This window comes from Mandrillus leucophaeus, unplaced genomic scaffold (genome assembly GCF_000951045.1).
Source record: "Mandrillus leucophaeus isolate KB7577 unplaced genomic scaffold, Mleu.le_1.0 Scaffold257, whole genome shotgun sequence".
Lineage (NCBI taxonomy): Eukaryota > Metazoa > Chordata > Mammalia > Primates > Cercopithecidae > Mandrillus > Mandrillus leucophaeus.
The window spans coordinates 2,475,600-2,495,096 of NW_012102665.1; the positions used below are offsets into that span (position 1 = coordinate 2,475,600).

At 45.0% G+C, this 19,497-nt stretch overlaps 1 protein-coding gene across 1 annotated transcript in view; it reads left to right on the forward strand.

Annotated features, from left to right (window-relative positions):
• Nucleotides 1–6: 6 nt before the first annotated feature.
• Nucleotides 7–19,497, forward strand: part of PIEZO2 (piezo-type mechanosensitive ion channel component 2) — a 478,725-nt gene continuing 459,234 nt past the window's right edge. Inside the window, exon 1 of the mRNA XM_011983927.1 lies at nt 7–186. Coding sequence (XP_011839317.1) covers nt 123–186 — 64 coding nt within the window. The 5' untranslated portion in view covers nt 7–122. The remainder of the gene's footprint in view (nt 187–19,497) is intronic.

Genomic DNA, 19,497 nt, shown 5'->3' on the forward strand with positions numbered 1-19,497 from the left:
ATGCTCGGGTGGCTGCGAGCTGCCGGCGGCGAGAGACCATAGACGGGCATGGGCCTGGCGTCCCACCACCCCTAGCGACCCTCAAGCCTCGCCCTTCTGCTCCGACTCGCCGGACCGACGCGATGGCCTCGGAAGTGGTGTGCGGGCTCATCTTCAGGCTGCTGCTGCCCATCTGCCTGGCAGTAGGTGAGTCTGGTCCGCTCTCCGAGGGCACTTGAGGAGGACGAGGGGGGCGCCCGGGTGGGGGACTTCCTAACAAAGTGAAGGGCTCTGGTGCTCGGGGGTTCGGTTCGCGAGGCCGGCGGCGTCAGACGCGCGCTGTCCCTGGTGCACAGCCGGGCTTTCTCACTTCCCACTCGGGCGCGCGATCGGGGTACCTCTTAACCGGATGCTCGGGATGGGCATGTGCTGGAAACTGTTTGTGTTGAATTTAGTTACACGTGGATTTTCTTTCGTGGAGTACTGACTTGTGCACTAAGGATGGCCATTGCTGTGGCTGGAAGGCGAATGCGTCCCCATCGTAGATACAGTCAGGCTCCTACCTGCGCCCCTCGCCCCATTGACCCTGCAAGCACAGCATGCTGTGCGTCCTGACGGCCCAGAGGCCATCTCTCCCAGACCCCAAATCCCAGCAACCATGAAGGAAGAAGTGAAGGACTCCGGTCATTCAAAAAAGAAAAAGAGGGACGAGGTACGGGGAGACACGCCTTGATGTTTCTTACTTATTGTTTTAAACCTCCACAAAAGCCCCCACTACAAAAGTGCTGGATACTAAGACTATAGACCCCCCAACACCTAGTCCCGCCCCCCAGCGACCGCCCTCTCCAGATTTTAAAGGGTTAGAAAGCAGGGTTGGAACTCCTTGGGACTGGCAGGGGTTCAGGGAGGACCGCAAGGGAGCCTCCTTGACGCCCAGACAAGCATTGCACCGTTTCCCCAGGACTGGCCTGGCGTGCAAAGCAACTGGGTGCTGCGTTCTGGGAGTGGGACGGTTTCTGAGCTTCTCCTCAAACAGGCAGTGCGTGCCTGTGACATTGACTTCCTTGCCTAAGAATGACGGACCCCGGCGCCTTGCTCTCACTCTCACCAACAAGAGCTAGGACGTAGAGCGCTTTCACCAAGTAGTAACTGTATTTACAGAGGGCGCGACCTTCGCAGAAAAGGCCACCTTTTTGCATCTTGACCGAGGTTGATGACTCGGCATCTTGCCAGAGGTTGATCACACCTGTGTTAAATGTTTTCTTTGTGCGAGCAATCGAATGGGGGCTCTAGTGTGATTGGTGAGGGTCAGGACAGTTACCGGGAGAATTTTTGTAACACACTTCGTGAGTGAAGAATCTGGGAGATGTCTTTTCTATAAACCTCATCGGAAAACCCAGAAAGGCGCTCCCAGTGGAAAGAAGGTGTGGCCAGGCGGGGTCCCTGGGCAGCAGGAGGGACCCGCGGGTGGGTGCTGGCCTCCTTCTCTGCTTTGCAGTTTGAGTTTCCATTTTGCAGGGGTCTAATCTCACTCGCACAGATGAAGAGCTAAGCTTCCACAAAGCGGATATGTACCTCTCTCCCCGCCAGCTTGGAAAGCGATTTGGGAAAGGGATTCTTCAGGTGCCTTACAGAGGGTGTCACTGTTCAGGGATCATCTTTGTATCCTAAGCATTTGGCACTGTGCCTGGCACATTTACTATTTGTGAATTTTGGAAGCTAGTGACCGAGTTAACAAGGGGCTTTTAGCATGAAGCATGATTTGTGATCCTCAATGCAGACCGGGGAGGGGTCCTGGGGAGTGGCACTAAGGTTAAAGGCCGCTCTCCTCCCTCCCAGTCCCCTATCGACCGTCTCCTCCCCACTGTTCCTGGAGGATGGACACCCTCTTCCCCATCCCCCGTCTCCCTCTCCAAGGGACAGCAGCTCACTGTGACTGTTGGAAGAGTTAGGCAGGTGGTTCCCTGCAGCCCACTCGGTCCACTCTGTGACTTGCACCAGTGGCGGAATGACGTTCCAGCAACGATTGCCTGCGACCTTGCTCTGAGCATAGGCTCTTGCAGGTTGGGCTCCCTTACCTGCCTCCAAGCCCCACAGCCGCTGGGATTGGGGTCCTGTCAGTCCTACTAAAGGCTGGTGGCCTGTGCTACAAACTCCTTCAGTAGGGCTGTAGTACTCTGCCCTCCCAAGGGGAGCTGACCTGGCTCACAGCATTCCCAGCTTGGGTTGCTGGCCCCGGGGTGTGGGGCAAGTGACTCTGCAGCCAGGGTGGAGGTGAGGGACTGGGGTCTGGACTCAGCCCTGCCTCTCCCCACTGGGACCCCTACACAGCTTCTTCTGTGGTGCCAGCACACTGTTCACCTCCTGCTGGCTGGCTTGTACCCCAGGGCAGGCTGGGAGCTCTGGCTGCCTGAGTCCACTTTGATCCTGGACTTTCGTGGGAGGAGCTGGGATTCCAGGGGCAACAAGATAGTAACCTTGGCCCACACGCAAACTGCTTCCTCCCTGGGGGACAGCTGAGTCTGCCCAGGAGATTTTGGGGCTGCCTTCCTTGTCCAACTCATTCTTCAGGACTCCCACACCTCTCTGAGTTCAGGGAGACTAACCTGGGTGTGTGTGTGTGCATGACTGTGTAAGAGTTTGTGTGAATGTGAGTGAGTGTATAAGTGTGAGTGTGCACATGTGTTATGAGTATGTGTGAGTGTGAGTATGAGTGTGTGGGGGTTTAGAAGGTAGTAGTCCCACTTGCTCAGCCTGGAACCTGTTGCTTTCCCATGCCCTAGGAAAAGCCTCATCCAAGAGAAAGCAGAGGAGGTGAACAGGCCCCTGGCTGGAAGAGAGCCTGAGCTCCCTGGGAGACCTGACCCTAGTGACCCCTTCACGTGTTGGGTACTTAGAACAGATGACCTGCATTCTGGAAAATTATTCACATCTTCTAATCATGATACTTACTTACAGGGATGAAAGAGGGCTGAGCAGATATGCCACCTTATATGACCATTTGATTCTTTTCTGCAAGAAGTGGAGATTTCCAAGGTTATTGGAGGGCTTTCAGGTCTGCCTACTCCCAAGGTGCTACTAAGTCAAATATTCAGGTTTCTCTCCTGTGCATAGTGAGTGCAAAGGTTTACTTGCCATTAGAATCGATTTTACATTTTAGCCATCTATTTTTATATCTGGAAAAGGCAGCCTTCAAAGCTAAGCCTTTGCAGAAGCTTACATATTTTCCTTTAAACTCATTTCTCTAACGCTGATGTTGAAATTTTCCTGCACCGAAATTCCTAGTCTTTTTACTTAATGATAGATGTTAAAAATTAACTGTATTGTGTTTAATCTAATGGTTACAGATTTTTCCCTATAAGAGAAATTTTAAGGGAAATGATAAGTGAAATCCAGGCCTCTTCAGTGCAGATGTTATGTGATTCGTGAGTGTTAAAAGCAAAACAAAACCATAATAGAATATGTTACTTACCATCCAAAATGAACACCAGTGATGGATATGCATATAGTCATAGCCACCAAACATTTTAAATATCTCCCAAATTATCTGTGACTAGTTGCTAGTCATCTGATTATTTTTCTTACACATAATACACAAAAAGGTAAAGACTTCCCATATTATGCAATCTCTAATAATTATGATAACTGATAGTTTTTGAACATTTTACAAATGTTTTGCATTTATCTTTTTATCTTTTACATTTTATCTTCTTTTAACATGATTCTACTATATCACCGATCTTTAGGTTTATGATTTTTTTTGAGAGTCAAGAAGGCACTGGTCTGTTTGTTTTTAATTCATGATCTTGATCGTTTATTCCGTCTTGCCCAGTGTTGCCTGGAGTTCCCTAATGTCTTGCCTGGAAGAAATGACTTACACATTTTCAGGGAGAGGAAAGGGGAAGCCTCACTTGGGAGAACAGGAGATTAGAGACCATGGCTGCCTGTCCCCTAAAACAGGCAATCAGAGCTTAGGAAAGAGCAGAGCAGAAAAGGGGACTGTGTCCCACAAACAAGAATCACCCAGTCAACCGGTGCTCTGAAAACAATATTCAAATCAGGAAGAATCTCTAAAACTTCCTTTAAGGATAGTTGGATTAAAGCGTGAGTGAAAATATGGGCTCACTTTTGAAATATATATCAATCATACAGCTAATCATAATTTTCTCTTTACAGCGTGATACATTTTCCTTGTGTAATATATATCATTTTGAAATCACACTTCCACACAGTCCAGAATTACAAATGAAGCTAACGTTTGTGTGATCAGCATTGGCCTCCCCTATCACAGTGGCTGTAGCTCTCAGTGGTAGGTGGCTGCAGCTGCCAAAGGATTCATGGAAAGCATTTAATAAAGTAACTTACTTTTCTGTCACGTTTTCTCAGCCTTGTATAAGTAGATACTGTTTATCAAGTTCAGAAATGAAAAAAGGGACAGTGGAAAGGATCAGAAATTTAGAGCTTATTTCTAAAATAAAATATTTCATCCACACAGATGGGCACGAGCATGTTGTCTCCTGAGCTGTGGGGGCTGGAGCTAGGTGTCCATCCGGTTGCTTTGTAAGTGTGTCTGTGTCTTTGCGGGTGATGTGTGTTTGTTTATAGTCAGAGATAAGCAGATGACTTTGGACTTTACCTTTGAGGGAGGATGATATTGCCACTGGGCAGTTTAAGAGGCTCTCATTGACATCATGGCTCTGCCCTTTACTGTGTGATTGTGGAGTTCCTTTTGTTTCTCTTTTCTTTCTGTAAAATGGAGATATTCATATTTCCTTCCTTGCATGGTTGTGATAGTGTGCACAGCACACCTTGTATAAAGCCTGACACACAGCAGGCGCTGCCTTACCTCTATGAAGATGAGCAGAGAGCAGAATGCTCAGGCGATGTCTCAGTCAAAATTAACAGACTAGGAGGTAAGAGCATGGACCAGGAGAAGCCTGACCTGAGGATGTGGGATTCATGGGACAGCAACTTAGTGCCTTCCTAGAGCCAAATTATGTGTGTGTGTGTGTGTGTGTGTGTGTGTGTGTGTGTGTGTGTGTGTGTGTGTGTGAGAGAGAGAGAGAGAGAGTGTGTGTGTGTGTGTGTGTGTGTGTTGGAGATTTTTAATTCTCAGGATTTTTCTAACCAGTTTTACTCAATATTCCAAATCTGCAGTTGCATTCTTCTGATAAAATAATAGGACTTAAAAACAATATTTAGAACAATTACATATTGTTCTCACTAGAACAATACTGATGATGTTTACTTTTGTCTTTCAGCCTCATTTTTGTAGTCTTTATTTAATGTGATTTTATTTCTAACATGTCATTTTCCTTTTGGGTCCTTGTGTTACTAACAGTTAATTGTATGTGAAGTTACGTAGTAATGATGTGTATGATACTATGCTTTTTTGCATAAATATTCAGAAGAACTTAGAATAGCATAAGCCCATCTGGATATTGAAGAACAGTTGATGAAGAACAATATGATGATACCACGTGTACAATCTACAACATTAGAGCTTGTAAGATTTTTGATTTAAACAGTTGTCTTGAGAATATGGAATCAAACAAAATTAAAAAACCAATTGAAATGAGGCTAAACACAAAAATATTGGGAAAAAAAATTTTTTGAGGTAGTCTCACACTGTTGCCCAGACTGGAGTGCAGTGGCACGATCTTGGCTCACTGCAACCTCCACCTCCCGGGTTCAAGCGATTCTCCTGACTCAGCCTCCCGAGTAGCTGGGATTACACGTGTGCACCACACCACCCCACTCCGCTAATGTTTTGTATTTTTAGTAGAGACGGAGTTTCACCATGTTGGCCAGGCTGGTTTTGAACTCCTGAGTTCAAGTGATCCTCCTGCCTTGGCTTCCCGAAGTACTGGGATTACAGGCGTGAGCCACCACGCCTGGCCTGGAAAACATTTTTTAAATGTTTGGCTGTCAGTCGAGGTTTATCATATTCCTCAGAGCTTCCACTTGACCTTCCAGACCTGTCTAGGATGTGACGAAATCAAAATGATGACAAGTACAGACTAAACATTGTGAAAAGCCCATCGGACATACAGTTTCTAATAACTTCATAATTTCTGAACTGTCTAGTAATTATCTAATAGGCATAGAACATTTAGCTAAATTATTTTTAAAATTTAAGAGCAACATATAGCTTTGCATTTTTTCAATGTGTTGGGTTTTTAAAAGAAAATATATATAACAGTTACCAGCTTATAAAATGTTTCATTGCGCCTGCAGCATATACATATAATTTTTACTTGCCTTGCTTTATCGTATAGAATGGTGAAGTTTTCTGATTATGACTTGCTATTTTTAAATTCCCCTTTTGTGCTGTACTGTTTGGGCACAATCCTGCATTAAACTAGGATACTGTGGATAGACATATTTAAACTCCTTTTGTATATGAACTTGCAAATTATAGACATATTTTACAAAAAAGGAATGGATTTGGCCTGTGAGGTTAGTTCTGCCAGAAACTATTTAGGCTTTCTGTGGCCATTTCACCAGTCACCTGGAGGGGGAAGCTTTTGCTGAGCCCTTCGCTGCTGTCTTCAGGAGTGGTTTCATTCCGCAACCTAAACTCAGGTTATTGTCTCCCCAGTATTGTTGCCAACTCTGATCTCTCCACCCCACTTTAGATTCAACTTGGTCAACACCAAGCATCCTGTCTCTCCGGGGCCTTCTCTGGTGTGTGCTCAGAAGAGTTCTAGGTCAAGTGAACAAGCCGCCCTTCTGCTACTTAGCCTGCACATTTGTGACGAGACTGTGGGTGCCACTGCTGCCTTGGGTGCCAGCGCTGTCCACACCAAGCACCCCGTTCATGGGCACGCCTCTAAGTTTCGCCCTTAAGCTTTCATCTCGGTCCACATATGTATTATGTGGCTCTACATCCTGTGCACCCTGCAGCTTGTAGAACCTCAGGCCTCCAACCTGGCCTCTTGGCCTCATTCCATTTTTACCCTGTGTGGTGCCAGATGTGCCTTCCCCTGCCCTAAGCCCCCCAGAATCTGTTCTTCCGAGAAGCGTAGTTGGGGCTTTTCTCAGTGGTCAGTTACATTCCAGCCTTAACCTTGGTCAAACCAGTCAATCCATTGTTACCCTTCTCCCTTAAATACACCACTTGGTCATTAGCCCAGCAGGCTTGTAGTCCTGACTGGCAGCAAATAGGCCCTTTTCTTCAGTTGATAGAAGGCCCTGTCAGCCAGTTCTAAGCAAAGACAATTCTGTTCTTCTTGAGTTCTCTTTTCCATATAGGTTTCTCGGCATAATGACGCTTGGATAAGACAAACTTAGTCTGTCTCCCCTGATAGTCAAAATGCAGGTGATTGAAGCAGGTATGTTAACTCTGCTTAATGAAGTTTCCCAGGGCTGCAGCCATGCTCTTCTATCCCACATGGGTTGCACTCCTCTGCATGATTCAAGACAGCCTGTTACCACGTCCACATCAAGCTGAAGGCTGGAGGAAGCAGATGCAGAAGGAACACTCCTTCCCCACCTTCTGTGAGTACAGCCAGGAAGCTGCAAGGATCACTTCTGCTCACATCCAGTTAGCCTGAGTTTAGTAATCTTCTCCACCTACCTAACTGTAAAGGAAGCCGGGAAATGTCATTCTTATTTTGGTGGATAATGTGCTCAGCTAAAATGGGAAAGGTGGGTCTGCAGCCATGACCGAGACTGGATATTAGCAGCAATAACAGTGTCATCTATGCCTCCTGTAGGTGAAGGTAACTTAGTGTGCCTGGCAGACACCACTGACGTTTTTCTGAGGATCTATGCCGACACCCCTCTTTGCTTCTAGACCTTTAGCTAGACTCAAGTCCCTTGGCTTCTAAAGATGAGGCACAAAGTATGATCCATGAGATCTGTACTCCAAAACAACATGAGTTTCTCAGTTTAGACAGAAATCAGAGGAACGTGTGTGGGAATGGGTATTAGGGTGTGGAATAATGATGCGAGGAACATGAAGTTAGATCGGTCAGTGTTGTACCTCCAGGGCTTAGAAAGGGCTCTGACAGTTTGGTTGGTGGTGGAAACACGCACCAAAATGTGGCCTACACTAAACGAATTTGAAATGCCAGAGCTGCCTTGGTATGCCAGAGTGGAAGGGATCCAAGGGCTGAGGGAGATTGGGGTGTTACAGTGGATTTATCATAAAAGATCTGCTCATCCACCTTGGGAGGGTGCAGAGGACACACTTCCACCACAAGTGTGGGGAAAAAAATCTGTAAAGGGAGCCTCAGGTGTCCATGAAGAGCTCTGGGGCTGCTCTTCTCTGCCGGTCAGAGATTGCAGTGGAAGCTGATGCCACTGACTGTGGGTCCTTAACGGCAGCAGGGATGGTTGGATCCCGGATGGTGGGGCCATGTCTGCAGAAGGGATGGTTGGATCCCAGATGGTAGGGGCCATGTGATCACAAAGACTGAGTGGGTGTGTTGCCATCATGGGGGACAGCGGAGTCAAAGCAACAATCTGAACAGCCTGACTTGGGAGTCCTACAGCATTGGGTAGGTGGTCATGGTGTCCCTAGAAGAGAACTCGATGGGCAGTCTACTGAATTCTGACGTGACCTCTATAAGCAGAAGAGTTCTAGGTCAAGTGAACAGAAATCTATCTTAAATTACCAAAAGAAAGGGTCATGGTCCCTCAATCAATTCCCAGATTCGAGTCTTAGAGCCCTTTAAAGGAAAGGGAGGCCGGTGACCCGACTACATTGCTGATTACATTTTTATTTTACTTCTCCCAACCCATTTCTTTGAGTAACAGGTATCTTCATTTGAAGTGCAAATACCTGTGAAAAGATAAAATGGCTATTTATTAGGTCAAATAGCTTATTTGCTCCCATCGTCTAGCTGGGATGGGATGGACATTTTAAATAAATGGGAGAGAGAGTATCTAAATTGTGGGTACAGGTATGATCTAGATGCCCACCTATTTTTAGAGCGTCATAATATCACTGGGCAATTAGGGGCTTATCAAGAAGACTTCCAACACAGAAAGTAGCACATCTTTCTCGGGGCCTGCTCTACACACCAGAAGCAATACAAAAATTCTTTCTCTTCCTCCTCCTTTTATTTGCATTACATGGTTTCGGTGTTCAAGGTGAAATGCACCACCTTGACTAAGAGCCCCAGCTCTAAAGCCAGGTTATTTGAGTACTGATCTTGGCTCTGTCATTCAGCTGTGTGACCTTGTTTAAGTTGTTTGACCTCTGTTTTTGAGATATTTCATCTGGAACATGATAATAATAGAACCTAGCTCAGAGGATTGTTGCAGAGCTTAGATGTCAGTGCTTATAAAGTGCTTCGAGCAGTGCCTGACATACGGTAAATACTCAGTAAATAGTTGCTCTTATTAATAGCTCCAGACTCAGAAGTTAGACATGATTATGAGTAAAACATTGGCTAGTGTGAGTCCTTCTCATCAAAAGCAGAACAGTTTCAATGGGCAGATAATTTAGAGAACCAGTCAACTTACAAGAAACTTTGGAACATGACCCATTTAATTTAGGGAACCAATCAACTTACAAGAAGCTTTGGAACATGACCCGTTGAAAGTTGAGAATGGTCTTGTCTTTGCTCTCTTCTCCCCAATCAGATACATCAGAAAGCCTCTGTGCTATGGTTCATGGTTACCTTTGATACAGTGTGACTTCTTTTCTCCTTTAATTCTTCTTCCCAGGCAGAAGGATTTGTTTCTTCTGTGTTCACCCGCCACTTTGTTCATACTCATTACAGAGTGTTATATTAAAATTTAGTTCTAGGATCACTCTCTTTCCTTCTATGTGTCTGTAGGTTCAGGGATCTTGTATAGTCCTTGTTGATATCCCCAGCACGGAACTTACTCTTCAACATACAGATAACAGTCGTTTGAAAACATCTTTTGACTGAGTGCAGTGGCTCACGCCTGTAATCCGAGCACTTTGGGAGGCTGAGGAGGGTGGATCGCCTGAGCTCAGGAATTCGAGAGCATCCTGGGGAACATGGTGAAAGCCCGTCTCTGCTAAAATACAAAAAGAATAGCTGGGTGAGGTGGCACGCACCTGTAGTCCCCGCTACTTGGGAGGCTGAGGCACGAGAATCACTTGAGCCGCAGGGGCGGGGGTTGCAGTGAGCCGAGATTGTGCCACCGCACTCTGGCTTGGGCTACAGAGTGAGGCTTGGTCTCAAAAAACAAACAAACAAAACAACGATGACAACAAAAAAAACACACCTTATCTTTTGGATTGTAGGTTTTTCAGATTGTAAACATTACATCTGATCATTACACGGCAGCTACCCAGCAAGGACTGTAATACACAGGAACACTGAAGAAATACTTACCAATTGACTAATTAAAACATTCACTGACTAATTTTTTTTTTCTCTTGAGCATCTCAGAAGTCTGAAAATAGAGTTAGGTCTAGTTTCCTATAGTGATTGGTTTTTAAGTCTTTGAATATAAAATTTATAACAGCCTAATGTATACTCTGTGACTTTCATAAATGTGGATTGTATCAGGATGGCAATTAACACATTTTACTTGCTTTGCAGTGAACAGAGAAGGAAAAACCCATTTGACGATGGTAAAACTTGAGTCACATCCTTGAAATGCATATTATTTTTTAAAATGTTTTTAGCTCTCCTGGAACCACACAAATCGATCTGTTTTCTCTTGCGGTCAAACCCTCTAGGTCAGCAGTTTGGCCACAGGTGCAGAAAAGGAGGATGGATAAAGACCTTTAGCAGCTGGTAATTGTGAACTGAAGCACCATGGAAGTGAATTAGAGAGATGGGCAGAGTTGGGCCGTCCCTGCTGCTGCCTCCTCCTTCTTCCTGTTGCGTTCCCTGGACTGTCCCTGCTGGGCAGCACCGGCTTTGACATTGCCGCGGGCACGCGGACCCCTGCTAGGGAGACTGGGCAGCGCTTGGGTTGGAAAGGGCCCTGGTCTGAGGGTCTAACGAACAAATCTGGATCCTGTTCATAACGAGCTATGCGACTTTGCCAAGTTACAGTAACTCTCTATTTTTCAATTACATCATCTCTAGAATGAGGTGTTCAAGGCTAAGAAATATTTTCACAATTCTCAGGGTAATATTTCTGCACATGCCTTTTTTAATATTAAAAGGTATGGCCATAAATCACTGCTTTTTAACCTACATGCCAGAATTTTTATATCTAAATTGCTCTGGCCTTCTTAATAACCATCATATGTACATACACTTAGGACTTGCCCTCAAAGAAAGGTTAGGAACTGCTAAGAACAGTAATTTTTTTTACTATGTTAGGGATGTGGTTCAGGATTTTAGGAAACAGTTGGTTATGAAGGAGAGACATTCTAGTTTAGGCTCTGCACTTCTAATATTTTGATGATCCTCCCTCACCTGCTCGTAAAACAGAATCATGCAGACTGTGCACACCAGTGATGGGAATAGCATGAACAAGATGTGTGAGCATGTTTAGATTCGAATTGGCTTTGTGTATCTGCAGAAATAAAGGAGCTTCATCACCCATAGCTTATTACTAGACATGCCTTTAAAGAAAACCAAGCTGCATTACAGTTATTAATTGAAGCTAAGCAATCCTATAAGAACACAGGACGATATAAACAAGATTTGAGTCAGAAAAAGATAGAGTGAAATACTGAATGTAATCAGTTGCAATATTACATTGACATTGTAGACTGTATGAGATCTCAGATAATTATATTATCCATAAAAAGAAAGGGAAGGCTGCACAAACACCTCAAGTGTGTGTAGGTCAGACTCACACTTGGGGCTCCCTACTCAGGTGTTACCATCATGGCTCTAGCATTAGCTGTGGGGGTGTGAGCTTCCTGTTCTTTAAGCCCCTCTCCTTCCTCTCATCAAACTAAATACTAGTTTTCAAACTAAATATTTTTCAAACTGAATATTAGAGCTTGCTCATGCTTAGTTAATCCTGACTCTTGTTGGCCTTAGGGCCCAAAATCAGTCCAGTTGGTAAGCAAGGAAATGTTCTTAGCTGGAGCCAGGCTTGCATTGCAGGCCAGAGAAGTCTGCTGTAGCACACAACCTCTGGCAACCCATCCTCAGTCACAAGAGAAGATGAAAGGTCAGATTACAAGGCAATGAGAAGAGGGATCCTCATAAAATGGGCTTTGTTTCTTGTGAGCCAGTGTTTTCTAGAAAGTTCCAGCTCCTAGGATTTTTCATTAACGACCACAAACCTCTTTAGCAATAACTTTCAAAGCATGATCAGTTTTGCTGCAAAGCATCATCGTGGTTGCCATTGCATCGCCTTAGAGCCACACTGCATTTCTGACCCACTGCCTGACGCCCCCCGCCTCATGCACTGGACTTCACTTATCACTATTTTGGGCTATTTTCAAACACTAAAGCCACCATCAAAGTGCAACAATTTCCTACCACGTAGGTTATTTTAAAAGATGTGACAGAGTCCCTAAAGCATTTCTTAAATTGGGTATCAAAATGTTTTGAGCAAATATCTTTAGAATAAGGGTATATTCTCCCAAAATTTATTAAGTAGAAGAAAACAAAGGTCAGATATTATCTTATGACACCAGTTGGTTGTCTGTTCCGGTAGATCCATAGTCAGATTTGCAAATGGAATCTAGTTCTGGTATCTATGTTGGAAATGCATTGCTCATCTCCTAAGGAAGGAGAAGTATTCCAGTTAGACTCTTAATACCTTTGCAGGCCTAGGTAGGCGGATCATGAGGTCAGGAGATTGAGACCATCCTGGCCAACATGGTGAAACCTTGTCTCTACTAAAAATACAAAAATTAGCTGGGCATAATGGTACGCACCTGTAGTCCCAGCTACTCGGAAGACTGAGGCAGGAGAATCGCTTGAACCTGGGAGGCGGAGGTTACAGTGAGCCGAGATCATGCCATTGCACTCTAGCCTGGGCAACAGAGCGAGACTCCATCTAAATAAATAAGTAAATATAAATCTTTGCAACGTGAGCCAAACTATAATGTTTTATAGCTTTGAATATGCATATAATGCATTTTCTTTAAAAGAGCATATTTGAAGTGTGAATGTAATAGCCCACTGGTGATTTTGTCTTCCAGTTGCTTTTTAAAATCATACTCTGATTTTGCTTAATTTTTTCTGCTTGCTCCCCTGCAATGAGATCTTGTACACTCCCCACCACACTCATACAGTCATCCAAGATGTTTATTCACCCAGTCTCTCCTGCCTTAAAATAGCCCTGGCTTTTGTTTACTCCAAAGTCAAAGGAAACTCATGTCTGATTTTTTGTTGATCCATATCTCTTTATCGCTTTTGACATTACTGCTTTCTAGGTTTCTTTTTTGGCTCTTGCCCAAAGGGAGTTTGAAAATTGTTTGAAATCTTATTTTGAAAGTCTCTAAATATTGTTATTTAGACTTTCCCATCTGTGTGTTCCTCATCCCAATTTTTGGCCCTTCATCTCCATCTCTTTTCTTAATAGAAACATAAGAAAAGATTTTTTTTTTTTTTTGCTTGCTTAATTTCTGCTTTCCCCTTAACAATTAAACAACACTGTGGGTGGGTGGGGAGTCAATATAAGAGGAGTTCAAAGCTTATCCATGGTGTCTGTAGTTCAGTGCTGATCCCCCTTGGGCACTGATTTTTGATTCTCCATTCTTCATCAAATCATGCTTTATTCTTTCTTCCCATGTAGCACCTTGAATTTTGTGATGTCATTCCTGTTGGGAAACATTTTTCTTTATTTTTATTTTATTTATTCAGTAATTTATGACGGTGAGATATTGAGTTTCATGATTAGGTCTTTTTGAGAAATGCTGGGCTAAAAGTTAAATGCTATACATGGCATGTCTGTTCAGAGCTTAATGTCTACTGCAAATGGTGAATTTCTAAGAGTTTAATACAACATGCAGTGTTTTCCAAACTTATCTGACCACAGAACCCCTATTTCTTACCCTTGGCGCTAATGTCCTGGGAGCACACATTGGAAAATTCTAGACTTTTGGACTACCGGATAAACCAATGAAAGAATGTATTTTGGGATGAGGGCCTTTTGGAAGACCAGAAATCTCACTTTTCAGGTGTGAGCATGAAGCCAACGCTGACTGATGGTCACTGTCACAGCCAGGAGAGGGAAGGACAATTGGGACTGCCTTTTTCTTATGTGTGCTTGTGGACTTAGGTTTGTACTCTTTATTTAGAAAAGCAAAGTGGCCAAAAAGAGAGAAACAGTCTTAGAAACTAGATATTCCAGCAGCTGTAGAACGCTGGAAAATAACCAGGCTACACACATTTGCTGGTGTAGCAGCAGCATAGTGGAAAACCAGCAAGGGAGTTAAAGTAAGTCACACAGCATCCTGCTTCCCCTGCCACTGCTCGTGACTGGATGGCCACAGTGGCCTCCTGAGGGTCCTCCTGTTTCATATCCCTCTGTAATGTCCCTTCTGTACGTGCTGACCACATGGGTCTTTTCAACACTGAAGTCAGATACCATTCCTCTGCCTTAAACCCTCCAGCACTTTCTTGTTGCACTTATACAGCAAACCCTAAATCCTTAGCTTGCCCTATAAACCCCCTAGCTCTTGCACCTTCTAACCACACTGGAATTATTTTTGTTACTCAGTGTATTAGTCAAAGTTCTCAGAACTAATACGATGTGTGTGTGTGTGTTTATGTGTGTGTATACATATGTGTATATATATGAGTTTATTAAGTATTAACTTATAAGATCACAAGGTCCCACAATGGGCTGTCTGCAGGCTGAGGAGCAAGGAGAGCCAGTCTGACTCCCCAAATCTGAAGAACCTGGAGTCTGATATTTGAGGGCAGGAAGCATCCAGCACGAGAGAAAGATACAGACTGGGAGGCTGGGCCTGTCTCTCCTTTTCACGTTTTTCTGCCTGCTTTATGTTCACTGGCAGCTGATTAGATTGTGCCCACCAGTTTAAGGGTGGATCTGCCTTTCCCAGCCCACTGACTCAAATGTTCATCTCTTTTGGCAACACCCACACAGACACACCCAGGATCAATTCTTTGTATCCTTCAATCCAGTCAAGTTGACACTCAGTATTAACCATCATGAGTCCACCCCTTGTCAACTTGAACCCATACACATCTCCTGAGATCTTCAAATAAAGACAATAATAAGGTCATAATTATGCCTACCGTAATACGACTATCCCTTGTATAACCGGAAACGTGCCAGTCTGCAACCCAAATACTATTACATAAAGTTAACAGTACTTAAATGCTGATATGAAGTCAATAAATCTTATGTCACATGATAAAGGAGAAAGGAAATAAAATGATTTTCTTAGTACAAGTGTGTACATGCACAAACATGTTTTTAGCAAAAGAAGGAGGAAATATGCCTAACAATTACACCTCGTTTCTGCAGCTGGTCACGTGGTCGTGGCTGGTATTGAAGACTACCTTTCTCTACTACCCATTCTGTATTCCCTTTGCCTTCAGCAGGCATCTCAGCAGGTCATGGTTTTTTCCTGGTGGAGTGACCCAGACCTTCATTCCTGAAGGATTTGGGTCATTTGTAGTGCTGCCTGGTTTGGGCTGTTGTAGTTTCCCATTGACCTTAATCTAACAGGGCATGGTAATACTAAGAGATGCCCTAATGGATCTCCTGTATTCCATGCATACTGGAGATGACCCAGTGATTCTGGGTCAGTCACCCCAGCGAACACTATAACTCCCTTCTCAGCCTGTTGACCTAAAGGTAGGAGGAGCCCAAAGTATCCAGGTGGCAATCTTAACTCCCAGTTTAATGGAATTGTGTCTTCTGGTGGCAGCGTTCCTTCCTCTGGAACTAAGATCTCCAGGCCAGCAGAACGTAATGTCATGGGAACAGGAAGCAAACATTTTGCTAGTGGATCACCAGGGGTTGTGGTGAGTGGTGCCACTTCTACTTCCACCTCTTGATTCCTGGACATGTGAATCCTGGTTATTAGAGAAATAATACCATATATTGGATGTTGATTTGGAGCTTACATGGCCTTCTGGAGAACTTTGCCCGAGCCCTGCAAAGTGTTATTACCTAGTTGGCGTTGTAATTGTGATTTCAAAAGGCCATTCCACTGTTCTATCAATCCACCTGCTTCAGAATGTTGGGGAACATGGTAAGACCATGTTGAATTCCACGATCATGAGCCCACTGCCACACTTCTTTAGCCATAAAGTGAGTGCCTTGGTCAGAGGCAATGCTGTGTGGAATACCATATTGGTGGATAAGGCATTCCGTGAGTCCATGGATGGTAGTCTTGGCAGAAGCATTGTGTGCAGCATAGGCAAACCTATATACAGAGTAAGTGTCTATTCCAGTGAGAACAAACATCTGCTGTTTCCATGATGGAAGAGGTCCAATATAATCAACCTGCCACCAGGTAGCTGGCTGGTCACACTGAGGAATGGTACCATATCAAGGGCTCAGTATTGGTCTCTGCTGTTGGCAAATTGGGCACTCAGCAGCGGCTGTAGCCAGGTCAGCCTTGGTGAATGGAAGTCCATGTTGCTGAGCCCATGTGTAACCTCCATCCCTGCCACCATGGCCCGTTGGTTCCAGGGCCCATTGGGCAATGTCAGGGTGGCTACGGAAAGAAGCTGAGTGATCCACAGAACGGGTCATCCTATCCACTTCATTATTAAACTCCTCCTCCACTGAGGTCACCCGGTGGTGAGCACTCACATGGGATACAAATATCTTCACAGTTTTTGACCACTCAGAGAGGTCTATCCGCATACCTCTTCCCCAGATTTCTTTGTCACCAATTTTCCAATCACGCTTCTTCCAAGTCCTTGACCATCCAGCCAAACCATTGGCTACAGCCCGTGAATCAGTATATAATCACACATCTGGCCATTTCTCCTTCCATGCAACATGCACAGCCAGGTGCACGGCTTGGAGTTCTGCCCACTGGGAAGATTTCCCTTCACCGCTGTCCTTCAGGGATGTCCTAGAAAGGGGCTGGAGGGCTGCAGCTGTCCATTTTGACATGGTGCCTGCATATCGTGCAGAACTGTCTGTGAACCAGGCCCTTGTCTTCTCTTCCTCTGTCAACTGATCACAGGGAACTCCCCATGAGGCCTCGATGCAGGCTGGGGAGAGGAGAGAAGGCAGGTGGCAGGAGTGGAGACCATGGGCATCTGAGCCACTTCCTCCTGTAACTTACTTGTGCCTTCAGGACCTGCTTGAGCCCAGTCATGTATATACCACTTCCATCTGATGATGGATGCTGCTCTGCATGACCCACTTTATGGCTAGATGGGTCAGAAAGCACCCAGTTCATGAGAGGCAGTTCAGGTCCCATGGTGACTTGATGACCGATAATCAAATGTTCAGTTTCCACCAAACTCCAGTAACAGGTCAAGAGCTGTCTCTCCAAAGGGGAGTAGTTATCTGCATAAGATGTCAGACCTTGCTCCAAAATCCTAGAGGCCTTTGCTGTGATTCACCTATGGGGGCCTGCCAAAGGCTCCAAACAGCATCCCTATCTGCCACTGATGCCTCAAGCACCATTGGACCTGCTGGGTCACGTGGCTCAAGTGTCAGAGCAGCTTGCACAGCAGCCTGGACCTGTTGCAGAGCCTTCTGTTCTGGACCCCACTTAAAATTGCAGGCTTTCGGGTCACTCAATAAATAGGCTGGAGTAACACACCCAAATGAGGAATGTGTTGCCTCCAAAATCCAAATAGGCCTTGTACCTCTTTCTTGGTTGTAGTAGGGGCCAAATGCAGCAACTTATCCTTTACCTTAGAAGGAATATCTGGACAGGTCCCACACCACTGGACCCGTAGAAATTTTACTAAGGTTGAAGGTCCCTGAAATTTAGGAGGATTTATTTCCCTCCTCTGCCATGCAAATGTCTCTCCAATAAGTCCAGTGTTTTTGCTACTTCTTGCTCACTGGATCCAGTTAGCATAATGTCATCAATGTAATGGACCAATGTGATATCTCCTGGAAGTGAAAAGCTGTCAAGGTCTCTCCGAATAAGACTATGAGACAAAGCCGGAGAGTTGATATACCTCCGAGGCAGTACAGTAAAAGTATATTGCTGGCCTTGCCAGCTGAAGGCAAATTGTTCCTGGTGGGCCTCATGGACAGGAATGGAGACAAAGGCATTTGCCAAGTCAATGGCTGCATACCAGGCACCACCAGATGTGTGAATTTGCTCAAGCAGTGAAATCACATCTGGTACGGCCCCTGCAGTTGGAGTCACCACTTGGTTAAGCTTGCGATAAGATTGTCATTCTCCAAGATCCACCTGTCTTCTGCACAGGCCACATAGGAGAGTTGAACCGGAATGTGGTGGGAATCACCACCTCTGCATCTTTCAGGTCCTTAATGGCGGCACTAATCTCCGCAGTCCCTCCAGGGTTTTGATGTTGTTTTTGATTGACTAGTTTTCTAGGTAGAGGCAGCTCTAATGGCTTCCGTTTGGCCTTCCCCACCATAGTAGCCCTCGCCCTACTAGTCAGGGAGCCAGTGTGGGGGTTCTGCCAGCCGCTGAGTATGTCTGTGCCAATTCTGCATTCTGGCATTGGGGAAAAGACCACAGGATGAGGCTGGGGACCCACTGGAACCACTGTAAGTCGGCCATGAGCTAACACTCCGTTAATTACCTGACCTCCATAAGCCCCTACTTTAACTGGAGCACCACGATGACATTTTAGGTCCCCTGGATCCACCGTCAGCTCAGAGCCAGTGCCAGTAGTCCCTGAAATGTCTGATCATTTCCCTTTCCTCAATGCACAGTTACCCTGGTGAAAGCCAGAGGTCTCCTTGGGGAAGGATGGGGGAAAGATTCACTGCATATATTGTCTGTAATGTAGTGGGGTTCTTCCTCAAGGGGACCCAGCCTCCCCTTCATTCAAGGGGTTCTGGGTCTGTAAACTGGCTCAAGTCTGGAAATTGATTGAGGGGCTGTAATTCTGTTTTTACAATTCAAATTAGTCTTTTGTCCATTCGACCTAGAAGTTTTCTGTTTGTATAATTTAAGTAAGAATGCAGAAGGCTTCCTATCGATTTCACTTCTAGGGACACCATGATTAATTAGCCAATGCCAGAGCTGTACACAAGTGAGACTATTCTGATTGTCGCTTTGCCTCTGTTGTTCATTATGGTAGCTATGCCCACCTTGCCTTTGACAGTTGAGTGTTGCCACTTGGCCCCTGCCACCTCAGGATCCAATGATTCTCATTGTATTTAAATTTTGTAGTTGAGCGACTGTGGTTCCAAAGATGCAGGTGCTGCCGTCATAAATCTATTTCACAAAGCATTGATCAAGGGTATATCTTCTGGACCCTCTCAGCTGGGATGGGTAGATCTAAAGTGACTAATCCACTCCACCATCCCAATCTCCCTAAACCTTTGGATGCCTTCCTCTATAATAAACCAAGGAGATGGGCATATCCAGCTCACTCACAGTGGGTGGTCTTTTAATCCATATTTTAACCAACCAAGCAAATAAACTATTAGAACATTTTTAATTCCCTGAGCTGCAACATTAAATGCAGAGTCCCTACTTAGTGGACCCAAATCAATAAATTCAGGCTGATC